This window comes from Talpa occidentalis, unplaced genomic scaffold (assembly GCF_014898055.3).
Source record: "Talpa occidentalis isolate TD23 unplaced genomic scaffold, MPIMG_talOcc4v2.1 talOcc4.4, whole genome shotgun sequence".
In the NCBI taxonomy this organism is placed as follows: Eukaryota; Metazoa; Chordata; class Mammalia; order Eulipotyphla; family Talpidae; genus Talpa; species Talpa occidentalis.
The window spans coordinates 145623806-145644437 of record NW_023604295.1 but is presented as its reverse complement, the minus strand read 5'-3'; the positions used below and the strand labels follow the sequence as shown (position 1 = coordinate 145644437).

General features: G+C 57.0%; 1 protein-coding gene across 1 annotated transcript in view; it reads right to left on the bottom strand.

Annotated features, from left to right (window-relative positions):
- Positions 1–8779: 8779 nt before the first annotated feature.
- MSRA (methionine sulfoxide reductase A) overlaps positions 8780–20632 on the bottom strand; it is a 243706-nt gene continuing 231853 nt past the window's right edge. The window contains exon 6 of the mRNA XM_037526539.2: positions 8780–9262. Within this exon, the coding sequence (XP_037382436.2) occupies positions 9098–9262 (165 nt within the window). The 3' untranslated portion in view covers positions 8780–9097. The remainder of the gene's footprint in view (positions 9263–20632) is intronic.

Sequence of the window (20632 nt, the reverse complement as noted above, 5' to 3'; positions counted from 1 at the left end):
GCACAGCTACTTCGTCTTCGAAAGGAGTGAGCAGCACCCACATTTGCTCCTGGTACTTGCAGCCCCCTCCCTGAGAACTGCAGATTTGGTTTCCAAAAAGATCCTTGATCCCCACCCACCCCCTTGCTTCCATAGCTGCCAGAACCTGGCCCAGGGCCCCAGGAAAGGTGGTTTGGGGTCCCAGAAATTGTAAGCTAAGATTCAAGATCAGGAAATCACTGAAGTCAAAAAGCCTGGGATGGGCGGTAAGGAAGCAGCACATGGCTAAGTTGCCGTGGAGCCAGGCACCTTCCCTGCAGGAGTCGGAAATCCCACCTGAAGCAGGACAGGACATGAGAACGGCCGGGCCCCTGGAAGCCCCAGGAGGGGCAGGCGGTCTCGGGAGACTGTTCTGGAAGCCAGCTGGTGTTCTGACGTGGGCCAAGAGTCCACCTGGGACCTTCTGAGGGGCCTCACAAACACCTGTCAGCAAAGACTTTCCAGCCAGCTCAGATGTAATGAGCAAGGTTTTCCCTTGTCAGGCAACTCAGCACATCTGAGGAGGAGAGAAGCGGCACGGTACTCAAAGACACGTTTTTATAGGAGTCTGCCTTAGGTGGCGTTTCTTTTTTTTTTTTGTGGGACCCTCGCTGGTGGCCAGGGATCGAACTGGCTCTGCAGGGGCTGCGGGCAGCCTCGCAACCCAGCGCTCAACCGCTGCGCCACCAGGAGAGGCCCTAAGTGGCATTTCTTGAGCTGTTTGCAAAAAAAAACAAAAAAAAACAACAAAAACAAACAAACAAACAAACAAAACAAAGAAAAGGAGAAATCGAGTTTTGAGAGGGAGAGAAAACTGGCGCTGTCACCGGCGGCGTTGGAACAGCCACAGACGCTGACCTGTGAACGAGGGCGAGGTGGGCTGGCGGGGCCTTCGGGGGACTGAGGGCAGGAGTCAAGGTAGCTGCCTTGGCCATGGCTGCAGTTACGTGACGCTGCGGTCGGTCAGCTGGGAGCCTTGGCCTCACGCAGGTTCTGAAGGGTTTCCTCCTCCTCCTCACAGAAGAGGGGGCTGTGCCGACTCCCTGGCCGCCAGGCTGGGAAAGCAGAGGCTGGACGAGACCAGGAGGCCCAGACGTGGGCCCTGGGCTCAGGCCACGGGTGACGGAGAAGGGGGCGCAGCCAGCAGTCCCCCAGATCCCCAGAGGGCATGGGGGAGGGGCTGCCCCACCTGACCAGGCTCCTGGGGAGGGGGTGTTGGGAGGGCCGGCTCGGCCTCCGTCACACAGCATGTTTACCAAACCTGCAGATTTTACCAACCTTGTAAAAAGAAGAGTGGACTCAAGGCAGCATTTTTCCTTCAAGTTCAAGTAGAATTTGTATCGAGAGACATGCCCGATCTTAAGCTGTGGTTGGATGCGTTTCTGGAAGGCCTGAGGCCATGTGACCCACACCCCATTGAGACCCGGAACATTTCCTTCTATTCCTAATGTGTGGAAATTTTTACCATACTTTTTTTTAATCCACAAAATGATATCTCCTTTTTCTGCTAATGCTGTGAATAACATTATTATTATTATTATTACTATTAATATAACTATTACATTTTCAGTTTTCACCCACCCTTTCATAGCTGGAACAGACTCGAAGATGTTGCATTTTTCTCTCCATCTGACACAGGATTTCATTTACTAACATTTTGTTGAAAAATTTTGTAATGTGATCATAAAACAGGCTCATCTGCCATTTTTCGTTGTTGTCACTTCCTTGTCACATTTTGAAACCCTTGGTCTCTAAATTATATAGAACTTCACTGTGTCATTTCCAGGCCGTGGATTCTCTAGTTATTATTAATTTCTACCTTCATTCCATGTAATCAGACACCAACATCTGAACGGTTTCAAGCCTGGGATACTTGCTGGTGCCTCCTTGAGGCCAAGTATGTGATGCATTTTGGTGTCTGCGTCTTCGCTCGGTGTGCTCGTGTGTCAGTTCCATCAAGTTGGTTCATGTGACAACAACGTGTGAAGTTCCTTTGCATGTTTATTGATCTTTTGAAAACCTCGTTGTCGCATCAGCCGTTTTGGGATGTTGTGACGGCCTCGCTCTCTGTTTTTGGTGTTATCTTTATGGTTCTGAAATTTTTTGTTTTATAGATTATGAAACTCTGTTGTTAAAGGCAAATGGAGTTAGTAATGTGGTATCTTCTTGTTGGGTGATCTCTTTGCCCTCATGAAATGAAACTATTTCTGGTAATGTTTTTTGACACAAAGGATCCCTTGTCTAATGTCTATAGCTACACTAGCTTTTTGGGGGGCTGTTAGTGTTCATCTGATATATATTTTTAATCCTTTACTTACAACTTTTCTGTGTTCTTATATTTAAATATGACAAGACTAAAACTGCATTTTTTAATCCAGGCTGATAATCTACTAGTTGTATTAGTCATTATTGCTACAGTATGATATATATGTATGTATTAATTATTGGCTTTCTACTTGACCCATATTTTTGTTCCTTTCTTACTTTCCTTTTGCATCTTCAAATCATTTAATTCATAGTTTCCATCTATTAACTTGTTGGCTAGTTATACTTTATTTTATTATTCTTTAGAGACCAAGACAGCCTATAAAAGCATTACCTTGCCACGGCCCTCCCACTGGGGGAGCTCAGGATCTTGTAAGGCTACCACATTCCAAAGACGCTGGAGGTCTGACTGTGTGCAATGTATACTCATTTACTCTTTCTGGTTTTTGTTTGTTTCCACCTTGCATTTTCATACAGGGTCCTTTTTCTCTTCCCATAGGTTTCCTAATTATTTTCATGTAGATCTGTGGGCAACAAATACACTCAGGTTTCATTTGCTTCAAACATTTTTACTTCACCATCATTTTTGAAGGGTGTTTTACTGAGTCAGGATTCTAGATGGTTTCTTATTTTTCTTTCATCACCTTACAGATGTCATTATATTATATCCTCGTTGTTTCTGTGCGAAGCCAGGCTGTCACTGGCAAAGGTGTTCCCTGGAAGGGGCTGTCTTCTCCCTTCTGGCGGTTTGGAGATTTTCTCTGTCTTTGATGTTCGGTAGTTTTACTCTGATATGTCCACTTGTGGGCTTCTTTGTGTCTCTCTTGGCTGAGGTTCTCTGCCCTTCTTGAGTATGGGGGTTGACAGAAGTCTTGAAAACCCTCAGCACTTTTAAAATAGTAGTTTCGTCTCATTCTCCTTCTCCCTCTTTCTGAATAATATTCCCTCCTAACAGACACTCTGACGTGACCCACGGGTCTTAGAGACCCACTCGGTTATTAATTCCAGATACTGTACTTTTCAAGTTCTGCAAGACCCACTGACTTGAGTTTACAATTCTCTTTCGAAGTTCTGAATGTTTCTGTTCATTCTGTCCACCTGGCCTCTGTTTAATTTGACGTAGGAATCACGGTCATTTCAGAGCCCCGCTGTGTCCAGTATCTGAGTCTGACGTGATTCCCCCTCTATTAACGACTCACGGCCCCTTGACATTACTGTGGCTTCCCCGGCTTTCTTTTGGTTCGTGTTTACATGGCTCAGCGTTCCTATGTGCTTACCGTTAACACATGTCCTTACATTTATTCTGTGTAAGCAGCATGTAGCTGGGCTTTCCTTTTTAACCCACATAGGCAATGCTAATCTCTAGGTTGTGGAGTTATATATTCGTGCTGCTTTGTGTGGCTAGTGATTTGCATTTTTAAGAAATTTTCATTAAATTTAATTAATTCAAATACTCAACGTTGTATATTTAGGGAGAGAAAAGGAAAAGAGGACCCACATACTGTTGTCTTCCTCAAGAGGCTGCTCTGCCTTCTTTTGGCAGATAAATGACAGGGCCGGTCACCGCAGGCCTGTCCAGTAGGGGCTTAGCTGGTGAGGCCGGCCTTGCCGGTGAGCACGGGATGGACCTGGCTTCCTCTCCCTGGGCTGTATTTTCTAGGAAGGTCATTGCAGCTCCTGCTGGAGTCTGGCAGGCCGCGGGCTCCTCAGCCCCGAGAGCCCACATGAGACCCCGGTTCCAGCATCCGCCTGCAGCCTCTCGCGCCCACCCCGGGGGCTCAGGCTTCCAGCCTGTCGGGCAGCGGGGATGGGGATCTTGAGGCAGGATCCTTCCCCTGGTGGGTGTTTGCTCCCTCAACGTTGGAAGCGGCAAGGTATCTGCTCTCGCCTGTGGGAAACACTAGTCTGACTCCTGTGGGCCATGCAAATTGTGTGCCGTGGTTCCCCCGGTGCCCAGCTTCTCCTCAGATCCACTCATTGCTGCGGACTCAGTGGCTTCCCTCCGTTCCTTGATCAAGGTCTCTGGGCCACGCCTGACTCAGCCCATGGTCAGCCCTGTCCCGGGAGGAGGAGGGGACAGACAACCTGTTGGCCTTATCCGCTCACTCCAGGACAGCGCCGGTCCCCCGAGGTTCACCCGGCCGGGCCCTCGCTGCTCTCGGCTTCCTTACGCCGGGGCGTTCCCGGGGACGCAGGGAGGCGCTGGCCGGCCGACGAGCCGGGACACCGCGCAGGAGTGACAGTCAAGAGGTTTTAGAACGCCATGAGGAAGGAAATCCTCTTCCCTCGGGTCAGCCGTGTCCACCGATGTTTCTGCTCTGACACACGGACCGTGATCTTAAACGTAACACGCGTTGTCTTAAATGTTCGTCACGAGCACGTCACAGCTCTTCCCCTAAGGGCCCTGAGGGAAAGGGGCGCGGCTGGGTCTAAACTCTGAGGGTCTCAGGGCGGGGCGGGGGGGCGCTGAGGAAGTGCAGGGTTTTTTTTTTTTTTAAAGATTTATTTATATTTATTTTTATACAAGAACTGAGGTACAGGCTAGAGGCACGGGAGGGTGAGAGGATTCACCAGAGACAGAGCGGGGAGCAGAACAGGCAGACGGAGCGAAGTACAGAGCGGGGAGAGGTCTGCCACGCCATGTGGGTATCTCCCTGGCCAGCCAGGAATTGAACCGGCGCTGCAGAGGCTGCAGACAGCTTCACAGCGCTGCGTTCAACCCGCCGTGCCACTGGGGAGGCCAGGAGTGCAGGTTTTGAATGAAGGAACTGGAAGCCACGCTGGGCTGGGCCCTCTGCTTGTGGGCCGCGCGGGGCTGGTCACCCGCTGCTCTCGGCCTCAGGGTCCTGGGATGTGAAGTGAGGTCCGTGTGACCCTGTCCAGCACCCTGGTGCTGCACAAACCCAGGAGCCTGGACTCGGCTCTCCACCTGTGGGAAATTGGCCCCGGCACTGCGGGAGCCCCAGCAGAGAAGTGGGGTTTTCTAGCTGCCAAGAAAATGAGTTCTTGTCCTTTGAGGCGATTTCTGCAGTGCTGGAGTGGGGTGAAAGCGCGAGCACTGCGGGCCGGGAGAGGCAGAGAGCCCGGGAGGGCGAGGCCGCCCCGCTCCACTCCTACCTGCTGGGAGGGATGTGATGCGGAAGTTAGGAGTCCTGGAGCTGGCCAAAGGGCTCCCCAAGTCCCTAATTCTGTTCTGGGCACGAGGGGCCACTCTATGATGTGATGGGAAGCAGATCAGGGGCCGAGAAGGGCGGAGGGACCGGGGCTGACATTGCTGAGGGCCGGTGTCAACACATCACCCTCTCTCGGCCTAGTTCAGGGCTGTCAGCGGGCGGCATCTGCTGCAGGAGAGAGGCCCTCGGCACAAGCACAGCTCGGGGGAGGGCAGCGGCGCTTTTTGGGCCAGGAGACCGATTAAGAAACAGGAAGTTCTCCCTGTGGATTTCAGCCTGTTTTCTTTTTCCACTTTTATGTTTGAGCCCTGGCCTGATTCTTTCTCGCTGCCCGCCAGCGAGGGCGTTTGAGCACAGAATGGCAGCAACTGCACTCGAGTCATTAATTCTACCTGCGACAGATGGATATGAGGGTCCTGGGCGTGTGCCCTCCAAAGCAAGGGAGTAGACTCTGAGTCTGTGTGGAGGGGAGAGCTGAGGTCTTCTAAGAATGGGATCGAGTCTCAACACCAGCCTCACTGCGCTGTCTCCTGTGCACTCCCAGGACTCTGGTGGTGCAGCACCGCTGCCTGCTCACGCAGGGGCTCGCTGGCCTGGAGCCAGGCAGGCCTGTGATGATCAGACACGCAGCCCGCTCATGTCCACACGGGAGGAACCACATCATTCTCTACCCTGAGAAGGGTTAGAAGCGACAGGGACAGCGTCAGCCACCCTCACTGCGTCTTCAGAAAATTGTCTCCACGCGAGTGAGTTTTGAGAGCTAAGTACTTTCAAGTGTGCTGCCATTTTGCCCCCAAACCCCCACATGGAGGGAGTAGGTCATTGCCATCCAGGATGACCCTACCCTGAGTGTCAGCCCACGCCTGAACCCCCCTCCCGGGGTTAGTGCCCCGGACGCACTGGAGACGTCTGCATCGCGTGGCTCCTCCCTGCCTGCGTCTGTCTTCACACAACCGTCTCCCCTCTGTGCTTCTGCGTCCAAACTTCCCCATCTTGTGAAGACACCAGTCATCAGATGAGAGCCTAGTTCGGTCCAGCAGGATCTCTCTTAACTTGATGACATCTGCAAAGACTCTGCTTCCCAATAAGGTCACCTGCCCAGGTCCTCGGGATTAGACGTGAGCATCTGATTTCCCTGCTTCGTGGCTGCTAAGGCCGGTCATTAGGTGAGAGCCGACCTGGGGAGGCAGGGGATGACTATTTACAACACTCTTCCTTGAAATAAAGTACAAATCAAACTTCACAGAAACTCGGGCAATATTTGTGCTTAATGATGGAAAAGAATCATTACGTACCTTGTTTCAAACCAGAAAAGGGCTTTAACTTCTGAACTGTCACTGATTTTTACTGTTCACACTCCCTGGTTTGCAGACATAGCTAGTAATCCATAGTACTCAGGACAATGTTGTATTGGCAGAAAGGCAGACAAACAGATCGATAAAACAGAAGAGTCCAGAAATAGGCCCATATTAATACAGACAACTGATTTTCAACAAAGGAGCAAAATCAATTCTGTGGAGAACGGACAGTGTTCTCAACAAACAATGCAGGAACAACTGGATATTCATATGCAAAATAGATGACCAAATAAAACTTCGAGTTGCACTTTATTTCACATACAAAAATCAACTCAAAATGGACCATAAGCCAAAAGGTAAGACCTTAAACTAAAACGCTTTTAATCTTAGGCAAAGACAGCTTACATGCGACATCAGCGGTACAGTCATTAGTGGAAAACGTGATAAACTGGACACCAACAAAAGAACTTCTGTCTTTGCAAGACATCGGTTATAAGGCAAACGACCGTCTTTGCAAAACAGGTATCTTGAAGGACTTGTGCATGGAAGAGGCATGGGAACACTTTGGGGCGATGGCTCTATTCACTATCTTGACCGCGGCGATGATTTAATGGTTACAGGCGCATACCAGAAACTTACCAAGCTGCATCTCTGTAATATGTATAGTGTTTTGGATGTCCATTGTAGCTCAATATAGCCTTTTAAAAAATGAAATCCAGAAGTGAGATAATTGCAGTTTTAAGAAGAGAATCAACAACAACAAAAAATCAGGAAGTCGCCCTGGAAGTTGGCTGGAAAAGAAAAAAAAGGAGCAGCCCCAGGCAGCCGGGGTGTCCAGTGCAGTTGAACTGGGTGTTCACGGTGACAGACACCAGGACCCCATCGTACTGCTCAGTTAGAAAAGCCTAGCCATGGCACACACGTCGCCATCCCCACGGCTTAGCCTTTACCAGCCGCCGCTCGGCCTCCCACGACGCTGCTCTCCCGCCCCCGGGCCTGTGCCTGCTGGGCGCTTGGCTGCTGGAGCCCCCCCCTTGCCACATCGCCCGCTCTGTGCACTAATTCTCACGGCCCCTCAGAATCCAACAACGATGCCACGTCCCCTGCAGGGGTTCACCCCCGTTTTTTCACTCTCCTACAGGAGCCGAGGGTTGCCCTGTGGCGCTCCCCAGGCCGGCGCAGACCGTGCGGGGGGCCAGTGAGCACACGTAGGGATGACAAGGGGGGGCGGGGGGAGGGCTGAGCAGCTCTGATGTCCAGAGACTTTTACAGGCGAGACGCCGCCTCCGTTCGGCCCTACTCCTCTGCTTCCCCCGCAAGGGGCCACGGTAGCTGAGCAGCCGGGAGGTGGGCGAGGGCGGGTGCCCAGACAGATATCAGCGCCCAAATAGCTCAAGGGCAGCTCTGCGGCGCCCCCCGCTGCCCCCTGACCCCCAGGACCCAGGGAGGCCTCCACCTGCCAGGCCTGTCGCCCCGGGTCTGCACGCTCACTGCTCCGCCTGCCCTTTGCCTGGAATGCAAAGGCCGAGGGCAGGATCGCGCGTCCGCCTCGCCGGCTGGAGCAGGCTCTCGTCCAGCGGAGTGCGGCTCTGCGTCTGGAAAGCGGCTCTTAAACGACCGCAGTTGTGAGCAGCTGGCGAGTACATGTTTCCCCAAAATCACAGTCGTGTTTCCCAGTCGGGAGGAAAGGCTCCGAGGCGCCCTCGCCGGCTCCGCCCAGCTCCGGCTGGGCCGCAGCGATGCTTCGAAACCCCTACCCGCGCCAGGACGGGACAGACCACAGGGGAGGCCGCCGGTCTCGGTACCGCAGGTTTTTATTAGAGCAAGCACAGCTGTAAGACCCGCGCACACACTGCTTTCCCTCCGCAGGGCGGGGAGGGCGGGGTCCCCACCCGAGAGAAGCCCGGCTCACAGGGGCCCGTGGCGCGAAGGACTCCGGGGACGGCTCCAGGGGACGGCAAGGCCCCGGCGACTACACGGGCGGGCGGGAGGAGAGCTGGGCCCTCCAGCTCCCCCTCCCCGCGACAGCCCCCCGCTCTGCCCCCTGCTTCCCCGCAGGCACCAGGCACAGAGAGGTGAGCAGAGCGTGGCCTTTATCCTCATTCAGACCCCTAGTGATCCCCCCAAATTCACCACCCCAGTCCCACCACTAATTGGAAGATAAATTACATGTTATCAACTTGCCGTTGCGCTGCGTGTAAATCAGACTCGATAACCAGATTTTGGGGAACGCTTCATGCTTTGTGCATTTCAAAAAGCCACGGACCTGAGCCCCCAGAGAGCCACCTGATCTGGGAAAGCGCTTTTTTGAGGTGCCCTCGGAGGCTGACGCGTGGGGAGAGGTTACTTTGGAATCCCCAGGGGGCAGGCCACGCCGGTGCCCCCCAGGCCGCAGTAGCCGTCGGGGTTCTTGCTCAGGTACTGCTGGTGGTAGTCCTCCGCGTAGTAGAAAGGCTGCCCCTCCCGGATGTCGGTGGTGATCTGGCCGTAGCCGTGGCCCAGCAGGACCTGCGGAGACAAGGCCGCGTGAGGACCGCGGGGCAGACAGTCCCAGGGAGCGGGGCGGGCTGGGCTGGGGCCGCAGGCAGACTCAGGGCGGCAGGGACTCGTGGGCTCTGGGCGCTGCGCCTCCCACTGGGTGATCTGGGCCAGGCCGACCCCGTGCGCAGGCCGCTGGGCTTGAAGGTCAGGGGTCCTGACCGCAGCCAGGCTCAGGCCCTGCAGCCCTGCTGGCCACACCCCTCCCCCGGGCCCTGTTGGGAGCCCTGGTTTGTGAGGTGTTAGGGGGCCCACCGAGTGCTCCCCCAGGACACAGCAGGATGGCCGACTCCCTGTCGTGGAAGGGAGGGAGAGGCCGGGTGGGCCAGGGCAGGCTCTGCAGTGGCACCACACTGTTCCCTCTGCCCAACCGGGACGCAGGCCCCTGGCCACTCTCAGCTGGACAGAGGACCTCCCTGGCATGCCGCCAGGCTGCAAGGACCCTGCCATCAGGCCCTGGGGAGCATGGGGCCGGCTCCACCCTTTCAGGCCGCACCTGGATGTGAGGTCAGGGCAGGACAAGGCCCAAGGGCTGGAGAGGGCGCCTTGCCCCTGTGATCGAGCTGCAGGCGGGTGGCACCTGCTGCCTGGAAAGACACCTGGCAGCGCACGGGGAGGGGAGCAGAGCCATGTGGGCAGGAGCCAGGCTGGGAAGGCTCCCCGGAGCCCCCAGGCGCAGCCGTTCTGCTCCCTTTTGGGCTCAGCTCTGCCCCACTTCCCCAGCAGCAGGCGCCTGGTGTGTGAGCACAGGCACTGCACCCCATTTCCTGGGGTCCACTTTGGGCAGGGCCAGACTTGTCTCCCCAAGGGAACCGTGTGGGTCTCTGCCGGCCCCCCCACTCCAGAATCACTATTCTGATGACCCTCCACTGCTGCTCTCCCTGGCGCACCCCCCCGCGCCTGCACCCCATCCAGGCCTCTGAGCCAAAGTTGCCACCGAGGCGCGAAGCCCCAGGTCCGGGCCAGGGGCGGGATCCAGACCCTCGGGAGGATGGGAATCTGGGGCCAACTGCCCTGGCTGGGTGCGGGGTCAGGAAGGGGCTCGGCGCGGATGGAGAACTGGCCGCACACTCCCTCAATGATCACAGGCAGCTTCCCCTGAAGAGGTGCCACCGAGGGAAGGCTCTGGGGCCCCGGGGGCCGACAGGGAATATTCTGGGGACCCTGTCGCACGAAGTCCTGGGGAGGGCAGGCTGCCTCCCAGCCCAGGACCTCACAGAAGGAGAAGATGCAAGGTCTGGACTGGACGTTCCCGCCAAGCTCACAGAGCCTGGGACACCTGGGGCTGGTCTAGGGCCATCTCCGTGTCTGGGAGTTGTGTCTCAGGGCCCAAGGGGAGGCGCACCCCGAGGCTCCGGGAGTGCGGTGGAGTCACGCCTCCTGGCCCGAGGTCCAGCGGTCACCTCAGCGACGCGGGCACCTTCTGGGGCCGTCTGTGGACACCCCACTAGGGCGTGCTCCCCTCCTTCCCTGCTGGGCTCTCTGCGTGCGTCTGTGAGTCTCCCACATTCTGAGAGGACCTCATATGTTGGCCCCCAAAGTTTCCCTGCTCTGGCCAGAGAGCAGAGCGGCCTGCTGCTGAGCTCCTGCGTCCTCGTTTGTGCCCCGTCCCCTCGGGCCAGCCCGGCTCCCTGTGGCCAGGCTTGGGCCGCCCGCAGCCACCGCCCTGACCCTCCTCCACCGAGGACCTTCCGCCCGGTAAGAACTCATGGCTTCCCGAGGCCCCGGCGCTCCCCAGCACCATCTCCAGAAGCTTCTCGAGGACACAGACTCCCCTCTCTACCCACACCAGCTCTGTGACCCCCCGGCCCCGACGCCCAAGGGGCAGCACCCTCTGGAAGAGGCCCGGGCAGGAGCGCAAGGTGGGGTCCGGCGGTACCAGGCCTCGGCCACAAGATGGCAGACGCCTCACTGGAATCCGAGGGGGAAAAAAACAAACAAGCAGCCGGAAACCCGCACAAGACAGAGCCAGGAGCTGCCCTCCGGCGCCGCCACAGTTCACGCCGCAGGGAGGAGAAAGAACATTCCACAAGGTCGTGCGCGAGGGGCTGGAACCTTCCGGAAATAGAGAAAGTTCAGAGGACACAAGGAAGGTCCTGGAAGGAGGGGGGAGGCAGGAAGCCCTCAGGGGTTCTCCTGAGGGACGGGCAAGGTTGGCCGGGACCTGCTGGCCAGTCTGCTGGGGTGGCAGCCACGTGGCAGCTGCCCGGTCTGGGGTCACGGCCCCCCCCTTGGGGCTCAGGGCTGAGGCTGTCCTCACCGTCCCTCTACAACGGTGGGGGGAGGTGGGCAGAGACAGGACTGAGTCAGGGCAGAAGCAGCAGGAACACGTGCACTCCTCTCTTGTCCCTCTTTGTCCATCTCCCCGCAGCCCCGCCACCTCCCAGGGCGAGGGGCTGGGGGTCCTGCCAGACACACATGGGGTGGAGAGGTGCAGGGGGTCGGGGCCCGCCCTCCTGCGTGCTCGGGGGTGTCTGGGCCTCCTCCGGCAGGCGGCTCCGCTGGCGTCCTTCCTTTGTTCTCGATTCTGCCCCCTCCAGCCCCTGGCCCTGTGTGAGCCCACGCGGGGTGCACTGAACGTGACCACCCGAACCTGGGGTCAGAGTCCTGCCCCTGAAGCTGCTGACCCGCCTCCCAAACCAGGGAGAGGAAGCCTCTCCCCATTCCTTAGGACACCCCCAGCCCTTCCCCGGAATTTGGGGCTGCAGGTAAGTGACCCAGGGGCCGGGGCTGCGGTGTCCTGCAGCGTCGCAGGGCAGATGGTCAAGAGGACCTGCCAGGCCCCGTGGGCGGCGGGGGGTAGGGGGGGCGGGCAGGGACACGGGGTGTGCACATGTGGTGAGGCGTGTGTGTATGCACATGTGAGTGGGGGGCTGACCCCCACCATGGGAGCGGTGACGGGTAGTCCCGCCCACCGAGATCACTTTCCTAGACCTGACACAATTTATCACCCTGAGCCCGTGGGACACCGGAGTGTGAGCGAAGACCTCAGCCTCAAGCCGTGGCTGCTCCGGAGCCCACCGGGCAGGGTTCAGAGGAATAGGCTGCAGGGGCTGCGGGGGCTCTGGGGGGCTCCCGGGGCTCTAGGGGGCTCGGGGCTGGGGAGGCGGCGCAGGGAAGCCGGGCTGGTCCGCACTGCGCCCTCTGGAGGCGGCAGGGAGCGCGAGCCGGGCGAGCCCTGCCCGGTCCTGCACCGAGGCCCCTTCTGTTCCCGGAGATCCTTCTCCCTGAATCCATGTGTCCATCCTGCACGTGCCCGGGCACGCCCGTGCACGCCCGTGCACGCACACACACGCCCTGTGCAGCCCAAGCCAGTGGCCAAGTCAGCAGTTTTATTTCCTTGGCAGCTCTGGCTGACCAGATTGCCACCCATCACAGCTTGGGGAAGGAGGCCACGTGAGCGACGCGGCTCCTACACGGAGACACACGCCAAGCGCCCGAACTGAGCCAAGGCCCTGTTTCCGGCTCAGGCAGCACCGGGCACCCACACAAGCTGCAGGAGTGCAGAGAGCAGGTTCGTCCTGCCCACGTTGGTCCCGCCACATCCTCAGCCCAGAGAGGACCCCAGAGCCGCAGGGACTGGGGTCCGGAACGAGGAAGCACCTGTGACCTCCGGAGGCACAAAGCAACGCGGGCACAGGTCCCGGGGCGGAGGCAGCCTCGACCAGGACCAGCGCAAAGGGGCCGGAGCCTCGGGAGGCCCCGTCTGCACCGCCCCGACACTCCCCGGCTCTGTGAGCCATGGCAGCAAGCTGGACAGAGGGCGACACGGTCAATCTGATTCGGTCCCGAGTGCTTATGCACCGGCGGCCCCCATGGGCCGTTCCCCGGGCTGCGAGGGCTGAAGAAGTGAAGGTGGATGGGGAGGCTGGAGATGCCGTGACCGGTCCTGCTGGCTCCACGTCAGGTCACCCCACTCCACACTTTCTGTTCCCACCCCCTTCACCCCCACCCAGCCCCCAGCCTGCAGCCGCCGTGAGGTGTGGGAACACTTTGCAAGATTAAAAGAACCACTTAAGCCTGGCAGAGTTGGCAGAGGCCTCTGAGGCCAGGGCCTGTCCTGAGGGGGTTGCAGCTGAGATGGGGCTGCAGGGGAGATGCTCTCGCTTATTCCTCATTGACCTTGCCCCCCCATGTCTAACACATCCAGGCACCATTTCTCTGTGTAAGAGGAGCTGGCACCTCCCTTCTCCCGCCTCCCTGCCTGGATGGGGCAGCCCCGGGAGGCCGGGGAGAGGCTGAGGTGGCCACTGCGGCTTTAGGCCAGGGCAGGGTGCGAGGCGGCCACCTGCCCCTGCCCTTCGGGGGCCTCCCGCAGCAGGAGGGGCCTAACACCAGTCACACGTCCGCGAGCTGGTTTCTCCTGATCTCATCTCTGCTTTGAAGCAGAATTCAAACCACCATGCCCGGCGCTGCCGTCTTTCCTGGCTGTCGGGTTCCCGCGGCAGGACCTCCGCCCCCCACCCCCATCGCTCTCGTCTCTAAGGGTCACAACTTGCTTTTCCGCGTCTGAAATCAATTAGCTCCAACCTGGCTTTGCCATGTGCCCGGCACCTGTACACAAAGAGCCGCTCTTCACTTTTCAGGGAGCGCCAAGGACGCTGGTTTCACCTTGGGGAGGAAACGCGTTTTCCTTAAAAGGCAAGAGCCCTCGCTCTGAAAGGCTGCAGCAAGGACTCGGAGCACAAGGCCAGCGGCTTCAGTTTAGAGCAGCGGCTGCAGCGAGGGGGCTGCGGGGACCCAGAGGCCCTGAATGCGGCCCAGCGGGGCCCGCAGGCGAGCAGGCAGCCGGCAGGGACGGGGCTCTCAGGCCGCAGCTGAGGGAGTCTCTGGCCAGCTGGGAGCGAGGGTCCCGGAGCGCAGAGCAGGCGAGGAGTTCACGCCTCTGGCGTCAGGCGCTGGGCCGCGGGGTTCTCAGTGGGAAGGGCGGAGGCTAAAGGGGTCGCCCTCCTGGGCGGAGACGCCCCGGGCTGCGCTTCTCGGGGGGCTGCCTTGTCGCGCGCAGCTCACGGGCCGCGAGCCACGTGCTCTCACTTCTGCTCCTCAGACTGAAGCATCTCCGCGAGCACGACTCCTTCCTCCTGCTGCCGATCCGCCCCCGGCAGTGATTCTGTTCACACTGACGCTCCTGGACGCTGAACTTCTGCTTCGCGCCCGCCCCGCGCGCCGCTCGTCCCGCAGCGCCTCTGAGGCGTTTCCTTTCCCGATGCAAAGTCCTCGTCCAGTAAGTCCTACTTCCCCGTTTCTCAGTCTCGTCCTTTTTTCTTGAAAATCGGGCATTTTAAATGACATAAATGTGGCAACTCTGAAATCAACCCACCGGCTCCCCGGGTTGGCTGCGGCGGCTCCCGGGGCCTGTGTGTGGCCGCGGACGCAGGGGCGCTGGGGCTGAGCACGGAGCCCAGCCCTGAGGAGCCCAGGCCGCTGCCCTTGCCGGGGGGCTCTCGCCGTGTGTCGGAGCAAGGGCTTCGCTGCCCGAGCAGTGTCCAGCGCAGCCTGGTCTTTCTCTCTTTACCTTCACGGCCGCCAGAGCAGCCGGGGCGAGGGCGGCCTCGTCAGGGGCGCAAGGCCAGTGTCGTCCAGACCGTTCAGGGCATCGGGGCTGTTTTCTGTTTCTATAGTGACTAAAGCTGCCACAAACACTTGGGCTTTGGTGTTGCGTGAACCCAAGTCTTATTCTCTTGGGTAGAAACCCAGGAATAGGCTTGCTGGGTCACGTGGCAAACGCATGTTACACTTGAGAAATTTCCAGATGGTTTTCCACACTGGTCGCACCATGTCGCCATGACTTTTTGATTCGGTCGGCCTAAGGGGTGTGCGCTGGCTCAGTATGGCTGTAATTTGCTTTTCCCTGTGGACTCACGCCATCGGGCATCTTCTCGCGTTATGACGGACCTTCTGTCTGGCTTCTCGGGTGCAGTGTCTGTTCACATCTTTTGTTTGTTTCTTAAGATGAGATCTAGCTGACATCTAACGTGATGATAGTTTCAGGTGTGCAACACAATGGTGTGATTGTGTCTGTATTGTGAAATGATCACCGGAGTAGATCGGCTACCACTTGCCACCACATAGAGTTACACATTTTTGTTCTTGTGATTGAATCTTTTAAGATCTATACACTTTTTTTTCCCCCTAGTCCGATTATGTTACTTTTTGAAAAAGCTCTACTCTCAGCAACTGTCAAACATACAACACAGTATCATTAACGGTTGCTACCGAGCTCTACTGCACCCCCAGCAAGTATCACCCCCGCACCCCCAGCCCCACTCCCGGCCACCACCAGGCTGCTCCCAGCGTCTGTGCGCCCAGTTGCCGCTTGTGTTGTTCGGCTCCACACGCAGGAGGGGTCGCCTGTCTCTCCCTGACGTCTCTCGGGGTCCTGCCACGCCGTGGCCTATGGTGGGGTGTCCTTCTTTGTAGAACTGAGTACCTTGCTGGTGAGAACACAAAATGGAGTCTTTTTTCCCATTTTCTTTACCCGTTCATCCTCCTGGGCGGCCTCTGTACTGACTTGCGCGCAGTGCTCCTTCCGGCCGCTGTTGTCATGCCTTGGCAGGTGCAGAAGTGGGGCTGCTGGATCAAACGGTGGTTCTTTCCCTTTCCGGAGGCGCCTCTGTCTTCTCCATAGGGGCTGCTCCAATTTACATCCCCCCAGGAGCGCATGAGGTCCCCCCTCCACGTCCCCACAGATGACACTGCCCCTCACCTGTCTGGTAAGTGCCTCTCCCGGGGGCGTGGGGCACCTCTCTATGATCTGACCTGCATCCCGGGGCTGGGGGCGCTAAGCCCTTTCACCACGGGTTGGGGTGTACATGTCTCCTTTTCGGGTCCTCTGCCCATGTTGGATTGGATTTTTTTCTTAGGCTACGGGGTCATACAAGTTCTTGATCTCTGTTGGATGTAAACCCGCATCAGATGCCTTTGCCATGTTTCCTCCCACTGGGTCTGTCGTCTTCTCGAGCGATGGCGTCCTCGCGAGCAGGGCGCTGGCTGGACGTGGCCCTGCCCACGTGCCTTCGCTCCTGCTGCCTTGGCTTTTGGTGTCATCCAAAAATACATCAGCGCTCATTCCAGCACCAAAGAGCTTAATGTCTATTTTCTTTTAGCATTTTAATGGTTTCAGGTCTTTCCTGTAAGTGATTCATCCATTTTGAGTTGGCTTCTGTGGCCAGGTGGGATCCAGCGTCATTCTCCCGCACGCGGCTGCCCGGCGCTCGCGGCACTGCTATCACAGTGACTGTCCTTCCTCCTCTTGATGTTCTTGGCTCCTTTGTACATTAACTGACCGTGTATGTGTGGGGTTTTGCCCATTTCTAAATTGATTCATTCGTCGCTACTGTTGAGTTCTGGGAGCACTTTAGAGATGCCCAAGTTGCTTCATTTCAAGTGCAGAGTCCCTGACCCGAGGCTCCAGGACGCCCCCACAAGCCGTCTTGGCTCTCACCTGTAAGGCAAAGCTTCGCGTTGTGTGTTATGTACAGCATCTATATGCACAGTTCCTTAAGCAATTTGTTTTTCCAGTTTAGCTCAAGAAACACTTAACTGAGCCCCTAGGAGGGCATTGTACAAGGTACCAGGGGGTGAGAATCGAAGAAAAGCATTTGGCTCCTGCAACTGAGGTGCTTGTAGTGTTAAAAAATGTGACTTTAATTTGTATTAAATTAAGATAAATAAATGAAATTTGTATACATAAGAATGATTGCCAGTAATACTTGAGCTTTTTGTGTAAACAGTTATTTGTTGAGACAAATGGTTGAAACGTGTTCATTGTGACTTTATAAATACCAGTAGTTATTGGCAGTAAATTCTTTCGTGTACAGTCAGAAGTATCCCTCATAGAGCCCCTTGCCAAAGCAGCAGAGAGGCTGGAATAACGTGGTGTGGACGACAAGGTTTCTGCTCTCTTTATAAATGGGTGCTCTTGTCTTCCTGGCACATGAGCTGGGGTGAAGTCAAGTCCTGTTCTCGTCAGAGAAAAAGCATGCTGCCTCCACACACGCACCCAGCCCTTGCCTGTCCCTGGCCAGGCGAGGGAGGTGTCTACAGAATAGCTCTGAGAAACGTGTTGCTTAACTGCAATCTCACTGTGTCTCTGCAGAACTGCTGGAAGAATCTTCCCGACACGGAGAAAATTAACTTTCAACAGTAGCTTAAGAAGCAATTGCCATTTCTTAAAATCCTCTTACGCTGGGTTTAAAAAATGAGACTTAGTGACTTTATTGTTTTTTTATTCACCGATTAAGACAATAAAAGTTGTGCTCATTTCAATATTAAGAAATTAAAACCTCCCTTGAGACTTTCTCTGCCCTGGAGTGGGTTACATCTGTCAACGGCAAACAGGCTGGCCAGCTTGCCGGCAGAAACCCCCCTGGGGCTACAGGATCAGAAGCTCACACTGCTTGTCTCAGGCTAAGAGTAAAATGATTGAATTTTTTTTTTTTTATTATCAAAGGAAACTAAAAATAGGACTACAAAATAAAATATAAGCTATAAGTAAAAATGCACTTAAGATATATTTTACTTTAATGCTTTTGCTTCCAGCCTCACATGGTAGACAATATATGCTGATGTTAAAGAAAGAAAGAAAAGAAGCTTTTGTGAGTTTGCTCTAAAGCTTAAAAATGACACAGTGGGAGGAAGCCGAGGACGGCCTGTAAAAGGCTGTGTCCCCGCAGTCCTGCCGGCCTGAGGATGCAGGTGGACGCGGGCAGAGCTTTCCAGTCGTGACAAACCATCCCCTCTCCCGAGTGGACAGCGCAGGCGGACCTGGCCTCTGCTGTCCCTCTAATTGCTAACACAACCCCAGAGGAAGAAATAAACCCAAGGGCAGACAAAATGGAGGGCTGCAGGCGAGGGAGACGCTGTCCCCGTGGTGTAAGCTTCTGGGCAGTGACGTACAGTCGGCATTTTTTTGAGAGAAGACAGGAAGAAGGGACGATGAGAGGAAGGGGTGGGGGGAGCGAAGAAATGAAGAAATTAAAAAGGATCCCAAAACAGGCCATGGTGTGCTCTGCCAGGGGATGATTTGCAGTTTCTTCAAGGCCCAGAACCAGCGGGAGAACTGGGTTTCCTCGGGAGAAGAGAGCAGGGACATAAGCTGCTCGCCCAGCTGAGATGCGCTGGAGCTCTCCAGCTAAGGCCGCGCACGCATGACAGGAGACACCAGCTCCACACACGGAAGGGAGGCGCGTGTCTCCAGGCCCTGGGGTAGCCGGGCGAGGCCTGAGGGGCTCTGAGCGCTCCTGGCTGCACCCAGCCCCCGGCCCTCGAGGCTGCCTCCTGGAAAATGGGCTAAGATGCCTGCCTCTCAGTGCTGTCTCCAGGCCCGGGTGAAACTACAGATTCAAAATAACACACCGACACGGTCTGTTTCAGCAGCACCGCTTTCCAGGTCAGCTGCTCGGATCGCTTTGAGGCTCGGGAATGTCGCACTGAGGTAACTTGAGGGGCAGGGGCTCTGCCAGAAAAGATGGGGAGCCAAGGGCCCCCTCACTGAAGCCTCGTTCCACCCTCCCCTGCTGGCCCCCAGCTCACCCCAATGAGCATCTGAATTTCTCATTCATGCCAATTTGGGTGCTGTGATGACGCGGGTGTGGCCGGGAGTCCCACGCTGGAGCACCGGGCCCTGGGCCTGGAGCTCGGCCCTGGGGAGCGCTGGACATCGCATCACAGCAGCAGCGGATCCCACCTCCCAAGACCCAGCAGGTGGTGCTGGCCGCGCCCTGTGGGCTGGGCCACAGGCCACGGGGGACACTTTCTCTCTCACTTTCTCCATGGAAAAGCATCTTATCAATGTCCACTAAGACCCCAGGAGCAGAATATGGTGTGGGGGGAAGGGCTAGAGAGGGGGTGGCCTGAGAACTGGCCTTTCTTGAGCGCCCCCTGCGCATTCCACAGGCACGAGATAACATCATTAACCCCGTTTCTGTGACATTATTTCATTCCTTTTAATAGAAAGTAATATTGCCAGCCTGGTTTCTGTAAGGAGGACACTCAGCACAAAGGGGGGAGCCTGCATTTGAACCCAGCAGTGCCGCTCCAGAGCCCCCTCTGCACCCCTTGACTTCTCACCTCACGTCCTTGCACGTGGCTACGGCACAGTGTTAGCCTCGCTCGGTCTCTCACTGCCCAGGAGGGATGACCTTTCCCCACAGACCTGGACGTGTGTGCCACACCCCTCCGTGAGCATCACACCACGATGTCACACGAGCCTCTCCCCAAATGGGCATGAGGGCCTTGGTTTTTGCACCTCCAGAGATGTGGCTGCTCCCCCAACCCACAGGCTAGTTCCCCTGTGGCCACTGCTTTCTGCTGTGCTACCTTGAGCTGCACCCTGGAACCACAATTGGAATTTGGTGCAGAAACTTGTCAGCGTGTCCGCTGTTCTTTATTGAAAGCCTGAGACAGCCACACCGATGGTTCTTCTCTGCCGTCCCCTCAACCCACTTAGAGGCTCCTGCATCGCCAGAGGAGCTGCAAGATTTGCGTGGTCCCTGACAAAGCTCTAGAAACGGATGTCTGCTTAGGAAGCAGAGCGCAATTATCATAGGCCGCAGAAGAGGCAGGAACTAGACTACACTGGACAAGTGAGGTCTGAGAAAACACACGCCTTCTCCCACACTCCCAGGACGCACGCGCCACCGATCCCTGGACGCCAGACCGTTGTCTTTTACTTGCTTCCTGGGCCCTGCCTCCTCCCCAGAGCACCAGGCACCGAAACTGCAGCCCTTTCTCCCCAAAGCCTCCGTCTTCTCTTCCCTCTCAGCCTCCTGGCCACCCCGGGAAACATCTCCCGTCACTGTCACCCCACCCCATCCGACGTCTCCTGGCCAATCCTCTTTGCCAAGCACATCCTGACCATTCACCCCAAATGGCTGGCAAATCTCCCCCCTCCTCGGGACCCTTCCCAGGCCAGCCTTTGCCGCACCGTGGCCGACACCCGCTGTCCCGTCTCACCGCCGCAGGCCTAGACCCTAAGGTCGACCCGTCGCCTGATCCTGGCCACAGGCACGGGGGACGGCTGGCCCCGGGCGGCCCCCGGGAGACTGGGGCTGACTCGTGTCTATCACGGTCACAGCAACGCTGAGCAAATGTCACCAGACAAGGCGGGGCCGAGCCGTGAACCCGCCTGAGCCGAACCGCAGCTCAGGATGAAGGGCTCCGCGAGGAGGGGCAGGAAGCAGAGGCGCCAGCACACGCGTGGGGGCGCCGCTCGCGTGCGGAAAAGAACACATTTGGGGTGTGGGAGGAGGCCGCGGCTCCGTTCCTGCCCCGGGGAAAGTGGGCGCCTCGAAGGTAGGCCGGCACGGGCGGAGGCCGGCGGGGACAGGTGCCCCGGCA